General features: G+C 41.8%; 1 protein-coding gene across 7 annotated transcripts in view; it reads right to left on the bottom strand.

The window, feature by feature from the left end:
- The window catches only part of SYT7 (synaptotagmin 7), a 382,921-nt gene that overhangs the window by 156,999 nt on the left and 205,994 nt on the right, over positions 1 to 19,928 (bottom strand). For all 7 annotated transcript variants that reach the window (XM_061609819.1, XM_061609813.1, XM_061609816.1 and 4 more), the window contains exon 2: positions 7,047 to 7,150. In XM_061609819.1, coding sequence (XP_061465803.1) covers positions 7,047 to 7,150 — 104 coding nt within the window. The remainder of the gene's footprint in view (positions 1 to 7,046; positions 7,151 to 19,928) is intronic.

Below are 19,928 nucleotides of genomic sequence, written 5' to 3' on the forward strand. Positions count from 1 at the left end.
TATTATTTTTAGTTATATTTAGAATTGTTATAAGATGGCAATGTGATTCTCGTTGTATATTTTGTCATTTCTATGGGTTATAATCTACCTTGAGTATAGTAATGTAGAAAGACAGTATACAAATATTTTTCAAAACTTGCATTTGTTCACAAGTGTCCTTTAAAAAAAAAAAAAAGCCAGCATGCATCTCTTTTTACCCTTAATGGATAATAGAGTGATAGGCTCGCTGTGGTCGGATGCTACTGTTCTCCTCTCCTTTTTAAATTAAAAATAAATTAGATTAGGTGTGCATTGCAATTTTCTTGGCTGTTTTAACAGTATATCAGGTCTTATGAAAATGTTACATTTATGAAAAATGAATAACATGCTAATAAAATAAACTATATAAAATAAAATGAAAATGAAAAGTTTGGTTATTCGCTAGGTAAGTAGTCCCACATTGGAATGATACAGCAGGACAGCCTCTGAAACATTAAAGGAAAGGTTACAAAATTGAACGAGTTAGAGGCAGGGAAGCTGTGTCACTTGTTACCATTCACGTTGTTGCACGTGTGATGCCCCTGTATTTTGATTACTGTAAATATGGTAAGTGCAGGTTTTGTAGGGTAAATGTGGTGAGTGAGTGAGAGGGGGGAGTACATGGGCTAGAATGCTGGAGAATGCTGTATTGTGATTGGCTGAGTGTTTGAGTGGCTGAAGGTATAAATGAAAGGATGACAGTTGAGAAAGGGTTCTGTTGGTTGAGTCGGTTGGTAGGTTGTTGTGGGTTGGAGTTGGTTGTGGGTTGGATTATATTTGGCTGGTATTAAGGCAGATTATATATGACTGGAAACATAAAGAATGACACTATATGAAGCCATACGCTTGTTAAATATCCCATAAGTAATCTTGTTATTTCCTGGTGTTTATAAATAAATATTTTATTGGTTTACCAAAAGCCTGATCCTTGGCTGGGGTTTACACAGACCAGAAGGGAGGGCAGGGTAATTACCAAGGTGCAGAAACAGTATCAAATGGTGGTAGCGGTGAAGAGATAGTGTATCATCAAGTATCCAGGGCAACCCAGGGCTGTATGCTTTATAGGCACAAAGATACAGGGGGGTTGTGGCCTGCAAGTGCACCCAGACACAAAGTAACAATAAGCCAGAAGGGGACTAAGGCAAAGTCTTAAGGCAATATTGTGAAACAGGGAGTGGCTGGTGGTGCTGCCTAGCAGTGGGATCTTGCGAGATCTGTGCTAGAGCCGGTGAGAGAACAAATAAAAACCAGGATCCTGATTGGAGGGACCTGACAGGTGGAGGTCTGAGGTGGGATCCTCACAGTGCGCCTCCCCCAATCTCCGAGTGGTGAGATTTCAGGGGTCCCTGCGCCCATCCAGGTTTGGTTTCCTTTGGGAAGAGGGTCAGCGGAGACTGCGGTATCTTTATGAAATATGGTTTATTTATTTACACACATTCCAACCTGAACTGAAGAATGGAGGGGTTCAATGCATCAGCAGTCCAATATCCAGCTTTTCCATCTGGGTGCAGGGGCATCCTACAGCCATGATGCAAAGGGATAGCCTCTCTGCGTGCCTGCAGCCCCAGCCATTCTCTAGAACACACTCAAAGCTACAAGCACACTCCTTCTCCTAGCTGCCAGAAGTCAGGGGAAGGCTCTCCTACAGAGTTTCGATCACAAAAGGGGTCTTCCTAACCCACTCTCCGTTGCTAGGCAACTGATCGGCCCATTATCTTACCTGGCCAATCTATTTGGTTAACAAAAGAGATTCATCTGGCTAGCAGAGCCAGCCCCCAGGGCATAGGATTCCAAATCAGAGGCTGGAAAGGTGACCCACAGAAATCATCCATTCCAACCCCCCCCACATGCTCATAACAACATTACAACATGGAGCATTCCGCTATTTTTTAAAGGCTAGGCGAGTGTTCCTATGCTGCGGTGATACAGCAGGGGAGTGATGTAAAATATGACTTTAAAACTCATAATAAAAAGTCACAGTTTATGGCAGGCATGAGTTTGGGTAGATGTGTGTCACCCACTATTACCATACATGTCACAGCAATGACTGTGCTACCTGGGAAGAGAACTGCTATTTCCTAAGGTACAAAATACTGTGATTTGAGTGCATGTAACATTAAAAATGTAACAGAAAGACAATTTTGAGAGAAGACATCTGGATTGCCTGCACAACAAAGGATAATATTTGGGTAGTCATTTCACTACAAGGGATTACCTTGAGTGGTAGGATGCCCTGAAAGGCTTGGAAGATAGTGGTCCGGCTTCTTCAATAGAACATGTGTTACTCACATGTAAGGTGGTCACAGTTTCAAGCCAGAGTGAGACTGCAATTTTTGCTCTGGCTCTGTGTTGCTGTGCTAGCTTCATCCTCTGACAACCATGTACTGAGTGCACTTGTCTGCAAGGGAAATAGTATGTGTGAACAGCAGGAACCCGTGCGATCAAGTGTCCTGACCGTGTGGAGCCCTTATGAACAAGCAATTGCTCATCTTTAGAAGTTGACTCGCAGAAATGGGGCTCAATGCACAGTTGTTGGAGGGTGAGGTGAGAAGTGCAGTCTACTCCAGCTTGAATATGATGTGTGTGGCTTACATGTTGGTAGTGCATGAACAGACCTCATTCTATATTTACGCTAAATATTTTTAATTTAGAACATTTATATTCTGCCTTTCTTTCTTCATGGAAATCAAGATGGCATTTCTCAGGCATCTGGATATTGACCTGCTTAGCTTCAGCAAAGTGGCTGCATCATGTGGCCTTGACTCACTGCAGCCCAGTAATACTACTACATCTTGCTGAACATGAAGCCTCTTTTGTTTTTGCATATTGAGCTGCTTAAAGTTCACAATAGCCCAGAACTGTTACTCAGCACAGCTATTCCCATGATAGTTAATGTCTTAACTCTTTCTTTCTTAACTCTGGAAAAATTTAATAAACTGGTAGACTGTTCAGCATAGGTATCAGAATTAACAGGAAATTTACATTGCAGCTGATTTCATTAGCAGAATTATTTATGAACCAGTGTGAACGGAGAAGTAATGGAGTGTGTGACATATTTTGGAGAGATATTGGATGTGTGCCTCAAAACAGAGTTCAGCAGAAAAAGTATCATGTCCTTTAACCCAGCATTTTGTTGGCCATGCAAAAAACTTACCTGAGCCAGTCATCTCTGCAGGTTGTATTTGTGTGTGTGTTTGTGCACATGTGTGGAGTGTGTTTGGAAATGGTCTGTGATCCCTGAGAAGGTGCCAGCAGAGTCTGGGTAATCAAATCATTATGTTTCAAGGCACAAACTGATAGTTACATGGTCCATGAAAGAATCTCCCCATCCCAATTAAACCAGGCATATATTCCAAAAATCTTTTTGCCTCTGAAGTGTCTGCTATAGTTGAATGAATGAATGAAATGAATGAAACTTTATTTTTACCCCGCCCTTTTTCCAAACTGGAACTCAGGGCGGCTTACAAATAAAACTACATGTAATTAAAAACATAGAAAAACATACAATTAAAATACAATTAAACTGTGCACAACCTTAAAACCGTAAAAAGCACTTAAAAATCTAAAAACAATTTAAAATAATACAGATAATAATGTAAAACAATAAAACAAGCCTTGTAAAGCCCAATTCTAAACACCTTCTATCCCAAAGGCCTGTTGGAATAAAAAAGTCTTTACTTGCCGACGGAAGGATGGCAAGGAGGGGGCCATTTGTGCCTCCCTAGGAAGGGAGTTCCAGAACCTAGGAGCAGCCACCGAAAAGGCCCTATCTCGCGTCCCCACCAATTGTACTTGTGAGGGTGTTGGGACTGAGAGAAGGGCCTCTCCTGAAGATCTCAGGGCCTGGGCAGGCTCGTATAGGGAGATACGGTCTGAGAAATAGCCTGGACCTGGGCCGTATAGGGCTTTAAAGGTCAAAAACAGCACTTTGAATTGTGACCGGAAACAAACTGGCAGCCAGTGGAGCTGTTGTAACAAGGGAGTTGTATGGTCCCTGTAACCAGCCCCTGTTAATACTCTGGCTGCAGCTCTTTGTACCAGTTTAAGTTTCCGAACAGTCTTCAAAGGCAGCCCCACGTAGAGTGCGTTACAGTAGTCTAAACGGGATGTAACTAAGGCATGCATCACCATAGTCAAATCAGGCATTTCCAGGAACGGGCGCAGCTGGCGCACTAGTCTTAAATGAGCAAAGGCACTCCTGGCCATGGCCAAGACCTGGGCCTCCAAATTCAGAGCTGAGTCCATGAGCACACCCAAACTGCGAACCTGTGTCTTCAGGGGGAGTGTAACCCCATCCAGCACAGGCTGAATCCCTATTCCCTGATCTGCCCTTCGACTGACCAGGAGCACCTCTGTCTTGTCTGGATTTAATTTCAATTTGTTCGCCCTCATCCAGTCCATCACTGATGCCAGGCACTGGTTCAGGACCAGGACAGCTTCCTTGGCCTTAGGTGGAAAGGAGAAATAGAGGTGGGTGTCATCCGCATACTGATGGCACCGAACCCCAAACCCCCGGACAACCTCTCCCAGCGGTTCATATAGATGTTAAACAACATGGGGGACAAAACTGAACCCTGAGGGACCCCATAGGTCAACGGCTAAGGAGTCGAACAGGAGTCCCCCAAAACCACCTTCTGAGTTCATCCCTCCAGAAAGGAATGGAGCCATTGTAACACAGTGCCCCCAAGTCCCATCCCAGCAAGGCGGTCCAGAAGGATACCATGGTCGATGGTATCGAAAGCCACTGAGAGGTCCAGTAGAACTAACAGGGACACACTCCCCCCCTGTCCAGCTCTCTGCGAAGGTCATCCACCAAGGCGACCAAAGCTGTCTCTGTCCTGTAACCAGGCCTGAAACCAGACTGAAATGGATCCAGATTAGCACCAGGATTTCTTTCTTTTCTCCAATTCAAAATACCACCATTTGTTCTCTGGGTGATACAACCCCCCCCTTTCTCTCTACTTGCATGTAGAAAGTGGAGAGTAATTACATCTACTCTGCTTTGAAAGAACTAAAGGAAGGAAGATAGAAAATATTCCTGAAGAAGAATTTTACAGCTCAAATTTGCTAAGCTTTCAATGCTAAAACTGATTTCTACAGTACCACTGGTTGCAAGTCCTTTTGGGGGATGTTCTTCTTTAAAAACTTGTGTTACTTTTGTCTTTGGATTGGCCTTCTACCAAAGAATAATTGACAACCTATGTCATTCAGGGACTCTCCTGCTGTTATCTATATGTGGGTGAGGGCAAGAAGTCAGGAACTGTAGCTGAAACTTTGTTTGACAGTTCACGTATAAGTGCCATATGTCATTTCCTGCCTCTTGGGAAGCATGAGGGCAGAAACTGAGTCCATAATAATGATGGTAGACCTTTGGTGAGCAGAGAGGCTCAAAATATATATTACACAGCATTCCAGATTTTTTTCTTCCATTGTATTTTTTTAAAAACAACAACCCAAAAATCACCCTGGATAGGCTGCATATTTAAATACAGGAAGGATGCACAGAGAGAGGCTGCTTTACCATTTCTTCTCTATTTCTTTTTCATTTCACAATTACCCTCCTGAAACTGCTACTTTACCCTTGGTAGGGAGAAGATACAGGACCTTGTATTTTTCCTCTTGTGACCAAAAAAGACAGCTTGAGAAGAGTGATTTTGAGCTGTGAAAGGATTGGAGAGGAAACAGTTAAGCAGCCTATTTCTGCATACACTTTCTCTGCCCAGACTTGAAGCCTAAATAGGCTAATTATCTTAATAAAAAAAAGGTGGAGCTCACTCAGAACTCTGTGAATTGTGTTGTTTGAGTCTAAGCATGACATGCTTTTGTATTGTCAGTATGTTTCACAAAACAACAGCATTGTGGAAAGGTATCAACTTCCCATTACCCTTGGCTTAGTATGGGGACACTGTCCATTGTGAGAAAATGTTTTTTATCTTTGTCTTTAGCTAACTTTGCAGGAGGCAGGTGTGTGTGTGTGTGTGTGTGTGTGTGTGTGTGTGTGTGTGTGTGATCTTTCAGATTTCTAGGTTTGTCATTACCTCATCTCTAGCTAGGGTGGCCAGAAGTAAAAGAGGACAAGACCCTTGCACCTTTAATAGCTATAGCTGTGCAGAAGAGGGAATTTCAGCAGGTGTAGCTATACCTACTACACTACACTTGCTGAAATTCCCTGTTCTGCACAGGTATTAAAGGTGCTGGAGTCCTGTTCTCTTCTGCATCTAGCCATGCTACCTCTCCCTCATGTCCCATCTTTGAGGATCAGCAATGATCTGCTTGTTTCTGCTTTCCACCTGTTTTTCTCCCATTTCCATCCTTGCCCCTTTCAGTCCTTCATTTACTTGATTTGGTCTCTCCCTACTAGGGTTGCCAGGTCCATGGCCTGAGACTGATCCTGTATCTTTAGGAGAAGAGAAGGTCAGCCAAGTACAGGTGTTCTTGCAACTCTGTAATGGGAAAAACCACAAGGTAGAATTCTCCCTCCCCCCTCCACAACTTTTAAAGATACAGAAGACCTCTTGGAGGCCGGGCCTGGCAACCAAGAGGTCTTCTGTATCTTTAAAAGTTGTGGAGGGGGGAGGGAAAATTCCACCTTGTGGTTTTTCCCATTACAGAGTTGCAAGAACACCTGCACTTGGCTGACTTTCTCTTCTCCTAAAGATACCGGATCAGTCTCAGGCCAAGAACCTGGCAACCCTACTCCCCACATATAGCTCCTGATCCATTAATTTATGTTGTTGGAATAGATCTACAGTCCCACTTTAATTGCTAGTGTTATGCCCCAAACATTTAGCAGGGACTAGGGGGCACAGTATAAACACCACTATTATTATCAATCAGCATTGCAATTAAATTCCTGTTTGACTCTCCCTGCTAGAAGCACCCTTCTTTGCAGCCTGTGCCTCCCATAGTCTAGCCAAGGAGATGCTGAAGCTTTTAAACAGCTGGGTTGCCCAGGAAAAAAAAAGGTCTTTTCACCTGTTCTGTGTTTCCCCTTTCAGCATAGCTAATTGCACATTGCTATGACTTACCAATTTGCGCTGACACCACTGGCAGATCCCACACAGGACAATAGTGACACTAAGGCTGATGGTGATGATGGCTGAGACCAGGAGGACTTCACGAGAAGGTGCCCCTGAGAAGAGAAACACAAAGGTTAACTGTACAGGTGGCCCCTATAAAAGGAAGCTGCAAAAAGCTGGCAGACTTATTAACAGGTTTTCCTTTCTTTCTGTATTATGTTGAGGCTCAGGGTTGTTGTTAGGAGATGCCCCAAGGAGGCTGAGCTCTGGGTCTTTTGCATCCCAGATCTTCTACCCTTCTCCCCCTTTTAAAACTTCTTTTTATTTTGCTTACATGGCATCTGGGTATGCTGCCAGGTGCAGTGCTGGTGAGACCTCAGCCATCCACCATCTTAATTTGCTTAGAGGCCTGCATTTGTATCTGTAAATATGTATGAACATATGCAAATTTGGGTCATGGGCCTGTGCCTCAAGTCTTTTCAGTGCCTAGAAAGGCTCTGCTGAGGCTCTTAGTTTTGCTCTTCCTCCTCACTCCTGCTTGCCCTTCTACCATTCCCCTATTTCTTTGCCTTGGTTTCCCCCATCATCCAGTTAAACCATCAATGTTCTGGTCTGCCACAAAAAAAACCAATGAAAAGTTAAAGAAAGACAGGGCCCAGTTCACCAAATCCTCCAATCCAACTCTGGAGAAATGGTGGGGTAGAAAACAAAAGAAACAAGTACTATCAATTATTAGCAGTTTCAATGGCAGGCCAGACCTCAGGCAGAGAGATCAAATACTTTCAGTTCTGCTCTCTCAGCTGGTAATGTAGGGATTCAGCAGTGGTCCCTAACTTATGCAGGGCAAGTCTTACTGCAGAGCATCACACATAACCATAGAACATAATTAGTATAACACTCCAGCTGCATGACTCTCCACAGAACAATCATCATAGCACCAGAATGTTGCCTATTTTTTGAAATTATAGATCCAGCAATTGTTAAGGGCTGTTCTCCTTACAAGCCAGACAAAATGAAGCAAATGAAAATGGAGCACAATGAATTTAAATCTGGGGTTTAGCATATGGTAGGGGTCTAAAATCAGTGGTCATTTAGTCAAGAACATCTGAATAATACAGGACTTTAGAGCTGAAGGGAACTACTTCAAATTCAGAAATGGAAGACAACATCAACACCAGAAGCAAGTGTGAAAAGGACCTCAATAGGTGCTAGGAAACAGTTTGTTATAAGGAGATTCTGTGGTAGCACAATACATTTCAGCTTAAACCCCTTCTCCAGCAGCAATTTCCTTTATTAATTTCTCACCAGATAATGTTGGTTTTTTTGCCATCTCTAGAATAAAAATGAGAAAATTCAGTTGTCCCTTCAAGAGTTTTAGCATACAACATGCTGGACTTCAGCATTTCTTTGCCATTACCTGTTAGTACCAGGGGTATAGTTATCCAGGGTCATGTGGGGGGGGGGATCATAGACCTCTTACATTTTTGGGAACAGGGTCCCTATGTACAAGCCAATCAGCATGAAAGGGGAGTGTGAGAACCAGTCTTCTCACTTAGCTAACAACATGCTCCCTTGACCTTTTGTGCTGATTGGAGCCAATGAGAGAAAAAGGAGGTGGATCAGTCACTGAGAAAACTCTTCTCAGTAGCTAACACACACCTCCCTTTTCATGCTGATGGGTTCCTAGGGTAAGTGAGAAAAGAGATTTATGGCAAAGTATCTTGGTTTCCCAAATTCAAGTCCCACATTTGGCATCATTTCAGAATACTTAAATCAAAATGTTTTTGGCCATGTTTAGCCAGGGGCACAGAGAGACTGAGCAGAGGGAAGCCTATGCACATAGCAGTTTTATTCTGCTTCTCTAATTCCATAAATGCAGATGAGATGGTGAATCTGGGGGTGTGGCATGATGATCATGAAAGGACCCTGCACTTCTGCCATTGCACTACTGATTTTTCAGTATATAACATGACCAGAAGCAAAGAAGTGCAGGGCTTTAATACAATCAAGAGGTGACCAGAAGAGGGCATTTCAGCAGGAGCAGCTTCTCTCACTGCTGCACGATGAGCAACACTTGTCAAAATCCCCTCTCATCTGTGTAGGTACTAACGGTATAGGAGGTTCTTCTCTGGCATCTGGTCACCCATACTCACATTTGTCTCTTGCCAGTGTTTCTGGCCACAGAAGGCAAAACAGAACTAAAAATAAGCAATCTGAAAGGGACAAGGAAAAATCTGTCCAATAATTCTAGGCATTCACAAAACAAAGAAGATGGGGTCCACAGCTAAAACCAGGCCAACAGCCATGCCATGATAATGAAAAAACTTTTCACTCTGCTGTAAAGCGTCAAACAAGGACCAACGGAATGTGTGTGATACTCAGAGTTGCCATCAGGCCAGGACTTTGGGGCAGATGTTCAGGGTCCCAATGAGCCAGAGTGTCCCCCTCCCCCCCAAAAAATTAGCAGGCTTTGCTTACTATATTTTCAAGCGAGTGAAGAAATCCACATTACCACCTAAAGAAAGAGTCGCCCCATAAGACCATCGAGTCCAGAGTCTAAAATTACCTAACTACCACTGGGAATGTTCTTTTGCTTTGATAGGGTCTGAAAGGAAAAAAAGGTGAGGTGGTGAAATTGGCAGGTGATGCATCACTTATTTAGTTAAATATTGTACTTCGTACAGGCTACCTGGAATGATTTAGGCCATCCAGCTGATGAAGCAGCACAATAGACTACGAAATTCAATAGATATAAATTCAAGGTAACGCACACTGAAAGGACTGTTTCGAACCACTCAGACTCAACTCTGTGTTCTAAATTAACAGTAACCTTTCATGGAAAAAGGTGAAGCATTATCATGAAAAACCTAATGGATTGGCTTTTTTATTAAGGCACAGCAGGAGGAGGAAGGAAAAAAGCAAAGGATGAAACCAAAAGTAATAAATATTGTTATAAATACTATAATGTGGCTACATACATCAATGATATTGCTCACCTAGAATTCTGTCTTCAGTTCTCTTAATTCACTCAGCTATCTTGCACTAAGCAATAGAATATAGGATCCTTTTGGGAGGAAGGGCTGGATATAAATGTAAAAATAAATAAATAATAAAATAAAAACATATGTAAATATCCTGGGCTGATGATAAGAGTTTCAAGGACTGCTGGTGAATGCTGTATCAAAGCCTCCCATCAAACTGAAAACACATATTGATTTAGCAACTCTTTCCACTGTGAGTATGCCAAATGGAAGCCATGGACATTTTAGATCAAAAATGCAACTTGAAATTGCATTGCCCCAGAAGTTATACTGAATGTGTTCTGCCAGAGGAGGAGGTCTACTTCACAGTTTCAGACAGGACTGAAAACCAAGAAACTGTACTGACACAATATTTCCTCCACCACCCCGACAGCCCCCAACAGTCCTACATTATAAAATGGATAAAGGTAGGTTATAGGGAAAGGGTTCCTTCAGTACCACTTTTTATACATACACATTTAGATATTTGTGCTTCTTTTTTATATTCCAAAGTCTATTCACCTCCCTGTCACAATAACTCGAGTTCTTCAAAGTGACCTTTTCCCACTGCCACTCATTCCCTTAGAATGCTTTTAAAACCTCCTAGTAGCTTGGTATAATAGTCTTAGGCACAAGATTGTTCTGCCTCCAGTGTTGGAGTCAAACTATTAACTGAGATTGTTTATTAAACGGATATTTTGTGCATAAGGGTGTATACTGATATTCAAACTAGGATCTTAAATGTGCTTGATGACCGTTTGTAAAGACTAAAAGGCCTAAGCCTCCACCTCAGCCAAATTCACTCACAACCTGGTCTAGTAGCTACAGGGTACAATTTGCCTCTGACACCAAAGCTCCTCCAGTTGTACTTCTGGCAGTTTAGCTGACTTTTAACCTGCTTATTATAACCTTCTTCTGGTAAAATCTTTATACAGGGTAGCCTCTTAGCCTAACACAGCCAACACTTCCTTCTTTCTATCTTCACCAGCATAGCTATCACATTACGGAAGGATAGCTGAATACTCAGGCCTCAGCTATCCATTTTCACCTCATTTTCCTGTGGTTTTGCCTTACACCTAGGGTTGCCATATTCCAGTTCTACAAATCTGGGTTGTCTAATTTGCAAATTAGACAGGCTAATGGTCGCCTTGTCCAGTTGTTTTGCTTGTGTGCCTGATAATTACCACACAAAACTGGGAGAGGGTGAGGATTTTTTAAAAAAACTTACATTTTCAACCTTAAATGCCTAGACTCTAGTTTCCAACACTATGGAGTATTTATTTATTTATTTAGATTATTTAGATTATTTATATCCTGCCCTTACACTGTTAATAAGAATACACAATGAATATAAAACATAATAAAATAAAACATAATAAAATACAAAAAAATAATAAAAACACAAAATAGAAACAAGCCTAAAACAGGTCAGAGCAGCAGTGGAAACATCCAGCATTAAATAAAAAGCCAGCAAAACATTAAAAGCAACATTGTGACCATGAGGTTGTCTGTGCCAACCATTAGGAAATGCAGAATGAACACACCACTACAACCTGTAATGCAGACAGAAATCAAGATTTCAGTCTTATCAGTTCAGTCAATAATCTTACCTAATTACTTTGATACCTTGCTGATAATTTCATCTTTCAAAAAGTAGAAGAAGGAACAAGGGGATCGGCAATCCTGGACCTGATCTTAACTAACACAGACGAATTGGTCACAAGAATTAAAGCGGTCGGTACCTTGCAGGAAAGGGACCACGTAATGCTGGAATTTGGGGTTCTGGGGAAAGCCAAAGAAGAATATAGTCAAATATAGACCTTGGATTTCAGGAAAGCCGATTTTAGCAAGCTCAGGGAAATGATGGGTAGGATCCCGTGGCTAGATAGACTAAAGAAAAAAGGAGCCCAAGAAGTGTGGGAGTTCATGAAGAACGTATTACAAAAAGCGCAATCGCAAACAATTCCAAAGAGGAAGAAAAACGGAAGACATTGGAAAAAGCCAATGTGGCTACACGGAAGACTGGTGGAGGAGGTAAAAGTAAAAAAGAGCATGCATAAAGAATGGAAGGACGCATCACCAAGGAAGAGTACCGACGAGCGGCTCGGGCTTGCAGGAATAGCGTAAGGAAAGCTAAAACCCAGAATGAGCTGAGGCTGGCGAGGGAAGCGAGGAACAACAAAAAGGGGTTTTTCAGATATGTTCGAAGCAAGAGAAAGACCAAGGAAACGGTGGGACTGCTGCTCAATGAGGATGGCAAAATGTTGACAGATAACAAGGAAAAGGCAGAACTGCTCAATGCCTATTTTGCCTCCGTTTTCTCCCAAAAAGGGAACAGTGTGCAACCTTGCATCGGTAGCAATCTCAGTAAGGGGTCGGGATTGCAGTTCAAGATTGATAAGAAGATAGTCAGGAAATACCTAGTTAATATAAATGAGTTCAAATCTCCAGGGCCTGATGAACTGCATCCCAGAGTATTGAAGGAACTTGCGGATGTACTCTCGGAACCTCTTGCCATCATCTTTGAGAAATCCTGGAGAATGGGAGAGGTGCCGGAGGACTGGAGACGGGCAAACGTCGTCCTGCTCTTTAAAAAGGGTAAAAAAGAAGATCCGGGGAATTACAGGCTGGTCAGTCTGACTTCAATACCGGGAAAGATATTAGAACGGATAATAAAAGAGTCCATTGGCAACTATCTAGATGACAATACTGTGATTAGAAGGAGCCAACATGGGTTTGTCAAGAAAAAATCCTGTCAAACTAATCTCATCTCTTTTTTTGATCGGGTCACTAGCCTAGTAGATGGTGGAAATGCTGTAGATGTCATCTATCTAGATTTCAGCAAAGCGTTTGACAAAGTCCCCCACGACCTTTTGGTTAGCAAACTAGTCAAATGCGGACTACATGGAAATACTGTCAGGTGGATTCACAACTGGTTGGAAAACCGTACTCAAAGAGTGGTCGTCGGTGGCTCTGTTTCGGACTGGAAGGAGGTTTCGAGTGGAGTGCCACAGGGTTCTGTCCTGGGGCCAATAGTCTTCAACATTTTTATCAATGACTTAGACGATGGGGTGGAGGGAAGCCTTATGAAGTTTGCAGATAATACGAAACTGGGAGGGATAGCTAACACAATGGAAGACAGGAATAAAATCCAAAGGGACCTGGATAGACTAGAAAATTGGGCTGAAATTAATAAAATGAAATTCAATAAAGACAAATGCAAGATTCTGCATTTAGGCCACAAAAACAAAATGCACGGGTACAGGATGGGAAATACCCGGCTTAGCAGTAGTGTGTGTGAGAAGGACCTTGGAACTGTAGTGGATCGCAAGTTGAACATGACCCAGCAGTGTGATGCTGCGGCAAAAAAGGCAAACGCGGTTTTGGGCTGCATAAACAGAGCTATAGTTTCCAGGTCGAGGGAAGTAATAGTCCCACTATATTCTGCATTAGTCAGGCCTCATCTGGAATACTGCATTCAGTTCTGGGTGCCTCATTTTAAGAAAGACATAGACAAGTTAGAGCGGGTTCAGAAGAGGGCGACGAGGATGATAGCCGGTATGGAGAACAAGTCTTATGAGGAAAGGTTGAAGGAACTTGGCATGTTCAGTCTGGTGAAGAGAAGGCTGAGGGGTGACATGATTGCACTCTTTAAGTACCTGAAGGGCTGTCACATAGAGGAGGGTACAGAAGAAGATCACTACAAACCAATCATTTTTCATTTCAGTTTATTGGGACAAAATTAACATGGGGTACTTTGTAAGTATGAGAGCCAGTGTAGTGGTTAAGGTGTTAGGCTACGACCTGGGAGACCAGGATTCGAATCCACACACAGCTAGGAAGCTCAATGGGTGACCTTGGGCCAGTCACTGCCTCTCAGACTCAGAGGAAGGCAATGGTAAACCTCCTCTGAATACCGCTTACCATGAAAACCCTATTCATAGGGTTTCCATAAGTCAGAATCAACTTGAAGGCAGTCCATTTCCATTTACTTTTTAAGTGCTGCTTACTCAATATGAATCTAACATACATGCTAAATCAGATCACACTGTTTAGGACAACATCACTGTTTAAATGACAGAGCAGTTAAGAGCTTATTTTGTCCCAGGCTCACCCCAGAACCTCTGTCATTACTGCTAGGATACTACCCTGTACTATGTGAAATAATAGTGTCTGAGCATGTGAGAAGTGTATTTAGTACACTGATTCTCACATACCAGATCAGGGGGAGGGGAAACACAGCCTTCCCTGATAATGGCTGGAATTTGATGGAGACTTGAGTGCTGGCACTTCTTTTTATTTTAAATATATATTCAATGAATTCTAGAGAACAGACAAACTGTGCTAGCATTAGACAGGCAATTTATAGTGAGAAAGGGGGATGTACCTTACCCACCCAGCTATTTTCTGCCTTACATGAATAATGCTGTTGCTGCTGTCCCCTAAAAGAGTTAAGTCCCAGCCTGCATTTTCCCCCAAGAACCTGGCATAGCAATGGGAATGGCAAAAATCTCAGCCACTGCCAGGGGCAGACATGTAGCACCAAGAGAAAAAAATGTCACATAGTAAGCGAGTAACTTTTCCCAGGATGGTAAGAAATGGATTGTTCCATTTCTACTGGTCTTAAGGGGGGGAAAGGTTGCACCCCCACTGCGAATATATATGTAGTCTGTCCATATATATATATACACACACACACATCCATCCATCCCTGGGGAGGAAATGAAGTAGGGTGATCTTTGGTGGGAAAATGTCTGCCAGCCATTTTTAAGAAGGATATGTATTGAAAAACACTTTTTAGCCTTTTCTGAATTGCTGAACAGAGGCTCTGCCAGGCAACGGGGTGAGCAAAGCTGCATTCCAACACAACTTTACTTGGGATTAAGCACTATTTAACAGGGGGGGAGGTAGATCTAAAAATGCAAATACTTACACAGCCTTTTCTACAGAGAGGTTTGCTTTTATATCTAGCATTTGTTTGGGGAAGGGAGTATTTGGTGGATTCAAACCCCTTTTTTCCATCCTTCATGATGGCAGACAGACCCTCCCACTGTATTCACCACTTAAAATACATACTCTGAAACACAGAGGCAATTGAGATGAAGGCTGCTTCTCCTTGCTCACTCAACCAGAAAGTGAGCTAGACTCCCTGGATAAGGGGCAGAGCTGCACTTGCTGATCAAGTGAGTACAGTAGGGCCCCGCTTTACAGCACTTCGCTTTACGGCACTTCGCTAATGTAGCAGTCTCAATTAGATGCAATTAGACTAAAGCCCCACTCATATGGTGCTTGTTTCGCTTTTACGGTGGTTTTTGGGTGTCGCGCACCATTCTATTCAATGAGTTCTGCTTTTCAGCGGGGGTCCGGAACGTAACCCACCATATGAGTGGGGCCCTACTGTATGTGCAGTTTTCTAAACTGCCTAGATTCTGCATAGGCAGGCAGGCTAAAATTCTTGATGTCCTTCATTGGCTAAGAACAATGGAAGGCAGGAGTAGAATGATTTCTCACAAAATGATTGCGCAGAAAACTGCCTTCACATTTTGCCTTCTATGTCTGGATCTACAAGGGCTACAGACTTGCTTTTCTTGAAATAAAAGCTAGGAATCAGGCCACCCAATGGGCTAAGACGGCACTATGTAGCATGGTTATAATCTGGGTAAAACCCGGCTAACTGGGCAATAAGGCAACCCTACTCACACCTCTTTCAAAACTGATTTCCCCAAATGACACCCAACTACCCTTTCTTCACTCTAGAAGCTCCAGCCAATCAGAGTCTGTTGTCTCCCACATCAAAATGAATTTACCTGATCCAGGGCCCGTCTATAAATGCTAAAAGTGATCTACTAAACAGGCCTGGAACACAGTAACAGCACAGGCCTCAAACTGTGAGAGTCATACTCTGACTTCAACAGAGGCCACAGAAATCTTTTTCAAAGTACGAAGCGCAAACAGACATATAGACAGCATTTCTCCACATAAGTACACATTGCAATAGACAAATATTTGAAACTGCTCAAATTTCAAAGACAAATATTTAAAACAGGTGAGTTCTGACTGATACTCTGGTCATATATGTGTAAATTACAAGTTGTCATAGTTGTCAAAAAGGGAGTGCTTCCATTGGTTCTTGTCCCAAGGCACTGTACTAATTCAGCCAAAACTGTAAACAACTCCACTGCAATTTTAAAAATGAAACAAGCTTCAGAGAAGGGCTTGACTCCATGTCCATACTCAGCAACTTCTTCCCAGCACCCCCACCTCAAATTTACTTTGAACGTCTAAGAGGAGAAAGCCTCCAGCTTTGTGAAGATTAGTTGATCCTAAACATGATATTCCGTTACTGACTCCTTTAAATTTCTCAGAATTCAGATTCTTATATTCCACATTCAACAAAATGTGGGGTTTCTCAACTATTTCATAAGGTGTGGCATGGTACTCTTTGAAAACCTCTATGATTCAGCTCCGCTTTGTCTTGTTAATATACAGAAACTGAGATTGGTCTGTGTAACCCTAATCAGATTAGTTATATCCTGCATCTGAGTTACCCACCTCTGGCTGCTGATACTGGTGTGGAAAGTAATGGCATATTTTGGATTATCCCATGGCATCTGAGCTTCTGTATGTTACCAAGGTGATGTGTAGCAGAATTACAGGGGAGCCATTTTTTAATGTCTAACACACTGTTGCAATAAATGAATGGGCCCTCTGATCTGAAAGTGCAGGGCCATGCATGTAAGCCCAATTTGCCTATACATAAGGCTGAATGTCTAAATTCCATAGAAAAACATTGCTGGGAAAGGAAAGGAATGTAAGAAGGGCATCAAAACCAGTCCAATTTATAGCAAGCCCTACTTAAGAGCAAAAATTGAAGGATTATTTTTGTTTCATTTATTTAAAATAAATATGAGAAAGGGGGACCAAAATGAGGTCTGAAAAAGAATGAATAGTACAGCCAGAGCAAATCAAGTGTTCCCACATTTTGTTGATATGAGGAAAAAGATGCCCAATTAAATGAAAAAGCAACAATCATGCAGCTAATGGGAGAAAATACTTCGCTGCACGCAATGTCATTAACCTGTGGAGTTTGGGTTAGATTCAAACTAGCTTACATATTTATAAAAATACTCAGATGCTCACAAATACAATGATTAAGAAAAAGAGAAAAAGTGTTAAACGGAATTTTTCTCTCATCATTTATATTTTCACCTCTTTGTTCACCCTCCAGTTTGCCATCTATTAGGGCAATTGCAGTGACCCAAAGTATTCAGCCCCCTTGTAATGGATTGGCATTCAGCTGGATTTGCCTCACAAATTTTGATTACTAGTCACTCCTACCACACACATAATACTAAGCCATTGTTTGTTTAGCCCAAGTGTGGTTACATGCAATCAGTGTTTGTTTCCTGGCAACAAACTGCAATGTGAAGCCATGGTTTGTTTGTTGGCTTATAAACTGTGTCTTGTTTTAAACTATAGTTTGGCATTATATCTGAACCAAATAGTCTTGCTTGGTTTGTTTGACCATCCCATTCCACACATTCACCAAAGGTCAGAGGCACAAGACAAGAGAATCTGGAAAACAGGCCAAACTTTGGAGAAACAAGCCATAACTTCTTTGCTCATCTGTGAGATGAGTCTTCTCCTGAGTGATGGCGTATCATCGAAGAGCTTTGCTAAAGGATCTCCATAACACTAGCTTTACTATGGCCTCATTATAAATTAAATCACAAATGGATCACAAATGTCCATTGGGCTCCTGCTGGGAGGAAGGACTGGATATAAATCAAATAAATAAATAAATAAATAATGTCATTTGGGACCTTTTCAGACAACCTCCCCCTTACACACTGAATTTTAACACAACACATGAGCGATAATTCCCATCCAGTTCAATTACACAATGTGAAAGAGCACAATTACCAGTTCCTCAGCAATGGATTGTGGGAAGGGAACAGCTTTGCTCCATTAAAGATCTACTCCACTTAAAAAAAAACACAGGAGAGATATATGCTGGAGGGGTTAAACAACTAAAGGAGAAGAGAAGAAGATTATATGATGGCTGAGTGGTGACGCAGAGGGCTGACCTGCAGAGGTCTACCCTCTTATTCCCATGTTGAAAGTCTACTGAACATTGTCACACTTGAATGGTACAGCACGGACACTCTCAGTGTGCAAACAATCGGAAAGTGTATGTGCGTGTGTGGGGGGTATATATATGTACAAATATATATTTAAAAAGTTTCCCAAGACCAGAAAACACAAGTAAGGGAGAAAACAAGCTGTCACATTCTCAGTTACATAAGCACTATCTAGCTGCACTCACCAGTACAACTGATGCAACATTTCCTCACCAACACAATAATGGTGGAGAAATGTGATTTTCCCACAACCACAACTACTGCATTACATTTTGAAAAGACATCTTGATCTCTGAAACAATCAAGTTTTACTGCACAATAAATCAATTGTTTGGAAGGCCCTTAGATACCTCTGTTTTGAAGGCTTTTTGGAATGAGTAATCTTTGGTTGTTAGAGAGTCTGGGTTTCCTAAAGCTTCTATTATCTACCAGTTGCTCAGTTTTAAAAACATTTAACATACAGCACATGAAAGAAATATAAAACAAAAGTGAGGTTTTACATTCATACAACTGCTCTTCAGATTAAAACAATCACAATATTAACATAAAGCTTTTATTTTTTAAGAATTATTAAATTGCTAGGGTAGGTAGGTTAGCCTGCATAAAAATATTGAAAAACCAATGCAAATCTATTTAAAATTAAAGTTACGTAACTATGGCAATGTGGAGCATTAGTTTGTGGGTTGCTCCATAAATTATGCTTTACTCGCATAGTGCAGGAGAGGAGTACACTGTTGCTTATTAAGTACATTGTTGGTGTTTATTGTGCTGCCAACTGGACAACTCAGGAATCCTAGTTTAAATGGAATAAGGGCTTAAGACTCTGGCTTAGAGGCCTAGGTAGAAAATTTTGTGATTGTTTCCATTATTGATTATATTCTATTTCAATACATATATATATAGGTATATATCTCACAACCTTTCCACAGCCATCTACATTCAGTAACTTTCACTTGGGACACTAGATAAATAACACTCAATATGTGTTATAATTAATCTGTGCAATAATTGTGTATTAATAATTTATATATTTCATTCAGAGCTGTCATATCGGCTTAGTCCCTTTGCCCAATTCTCCACACTCTTACGGTTGCTTTATAAGCAGAGATGGTAGATTCTGGTCACATCCACACCATACATTTAAAGCACATTTAAGAAGCATGGCTTTCCCCAAAGAATCCTGGGAATTGTACTCTACCCCTCACTAAGCTACAATTCCTAACACCCTTAACAAACTACAGTTCCCAGGATTCTTTTGGGGAAGCCATATCCTTTAAATGTATGGTGTGGCTGTAACCAGTAGATTTAGCTGACACATCATTCTTCCACTCAGATCTAGCCTTGGGACGCCTTTTAACACACCAGAGGCATTGAGGCCCGTCATTACTGGAGAGGGAGACACACGGATGATGTTGAAAGCAGCAGCATTATGTGTAATAACATAAAAAGTATTGATAATGAAAATATCATCATGTCCAGAGTTTCCCCATACCCAAAAGCAGCAGCCATGAATGAGTGCAATGACATCACTTCTCACATTTTGTTTTTGTACTTGTTACTGGGGAGAGAGGTGGAGGAAACAAGTGCTGTTGTTTTACTGGCAGCCACATGCCTCTTTTAATGTCAACCTCCAGCCTGTGAAGCAAGTTTCACATTGGTGCTTAATCCAGCACAGAGCTCCCAGTAGGCCCAGTACAGTTCTGGGAGGGAGCATGTCTTCCATTCAAACC

The sequence above is a fragment of the Rhineura floridana genome, chromosome 2, assembly GCF_030035675.1.
Source record: "Rhineura floridana isolate rRhiFlo1 chromosome 2, rRhiFlo1.hap2, whole genome shotgun sequence".
Taxonomy (NCBI): domain Eukaryota; kingdom Metazoa; phylum Chordata; class Lepidosauria; order Squamata; family Rhineuridae; genus Rhineura; species Rhineura floridana.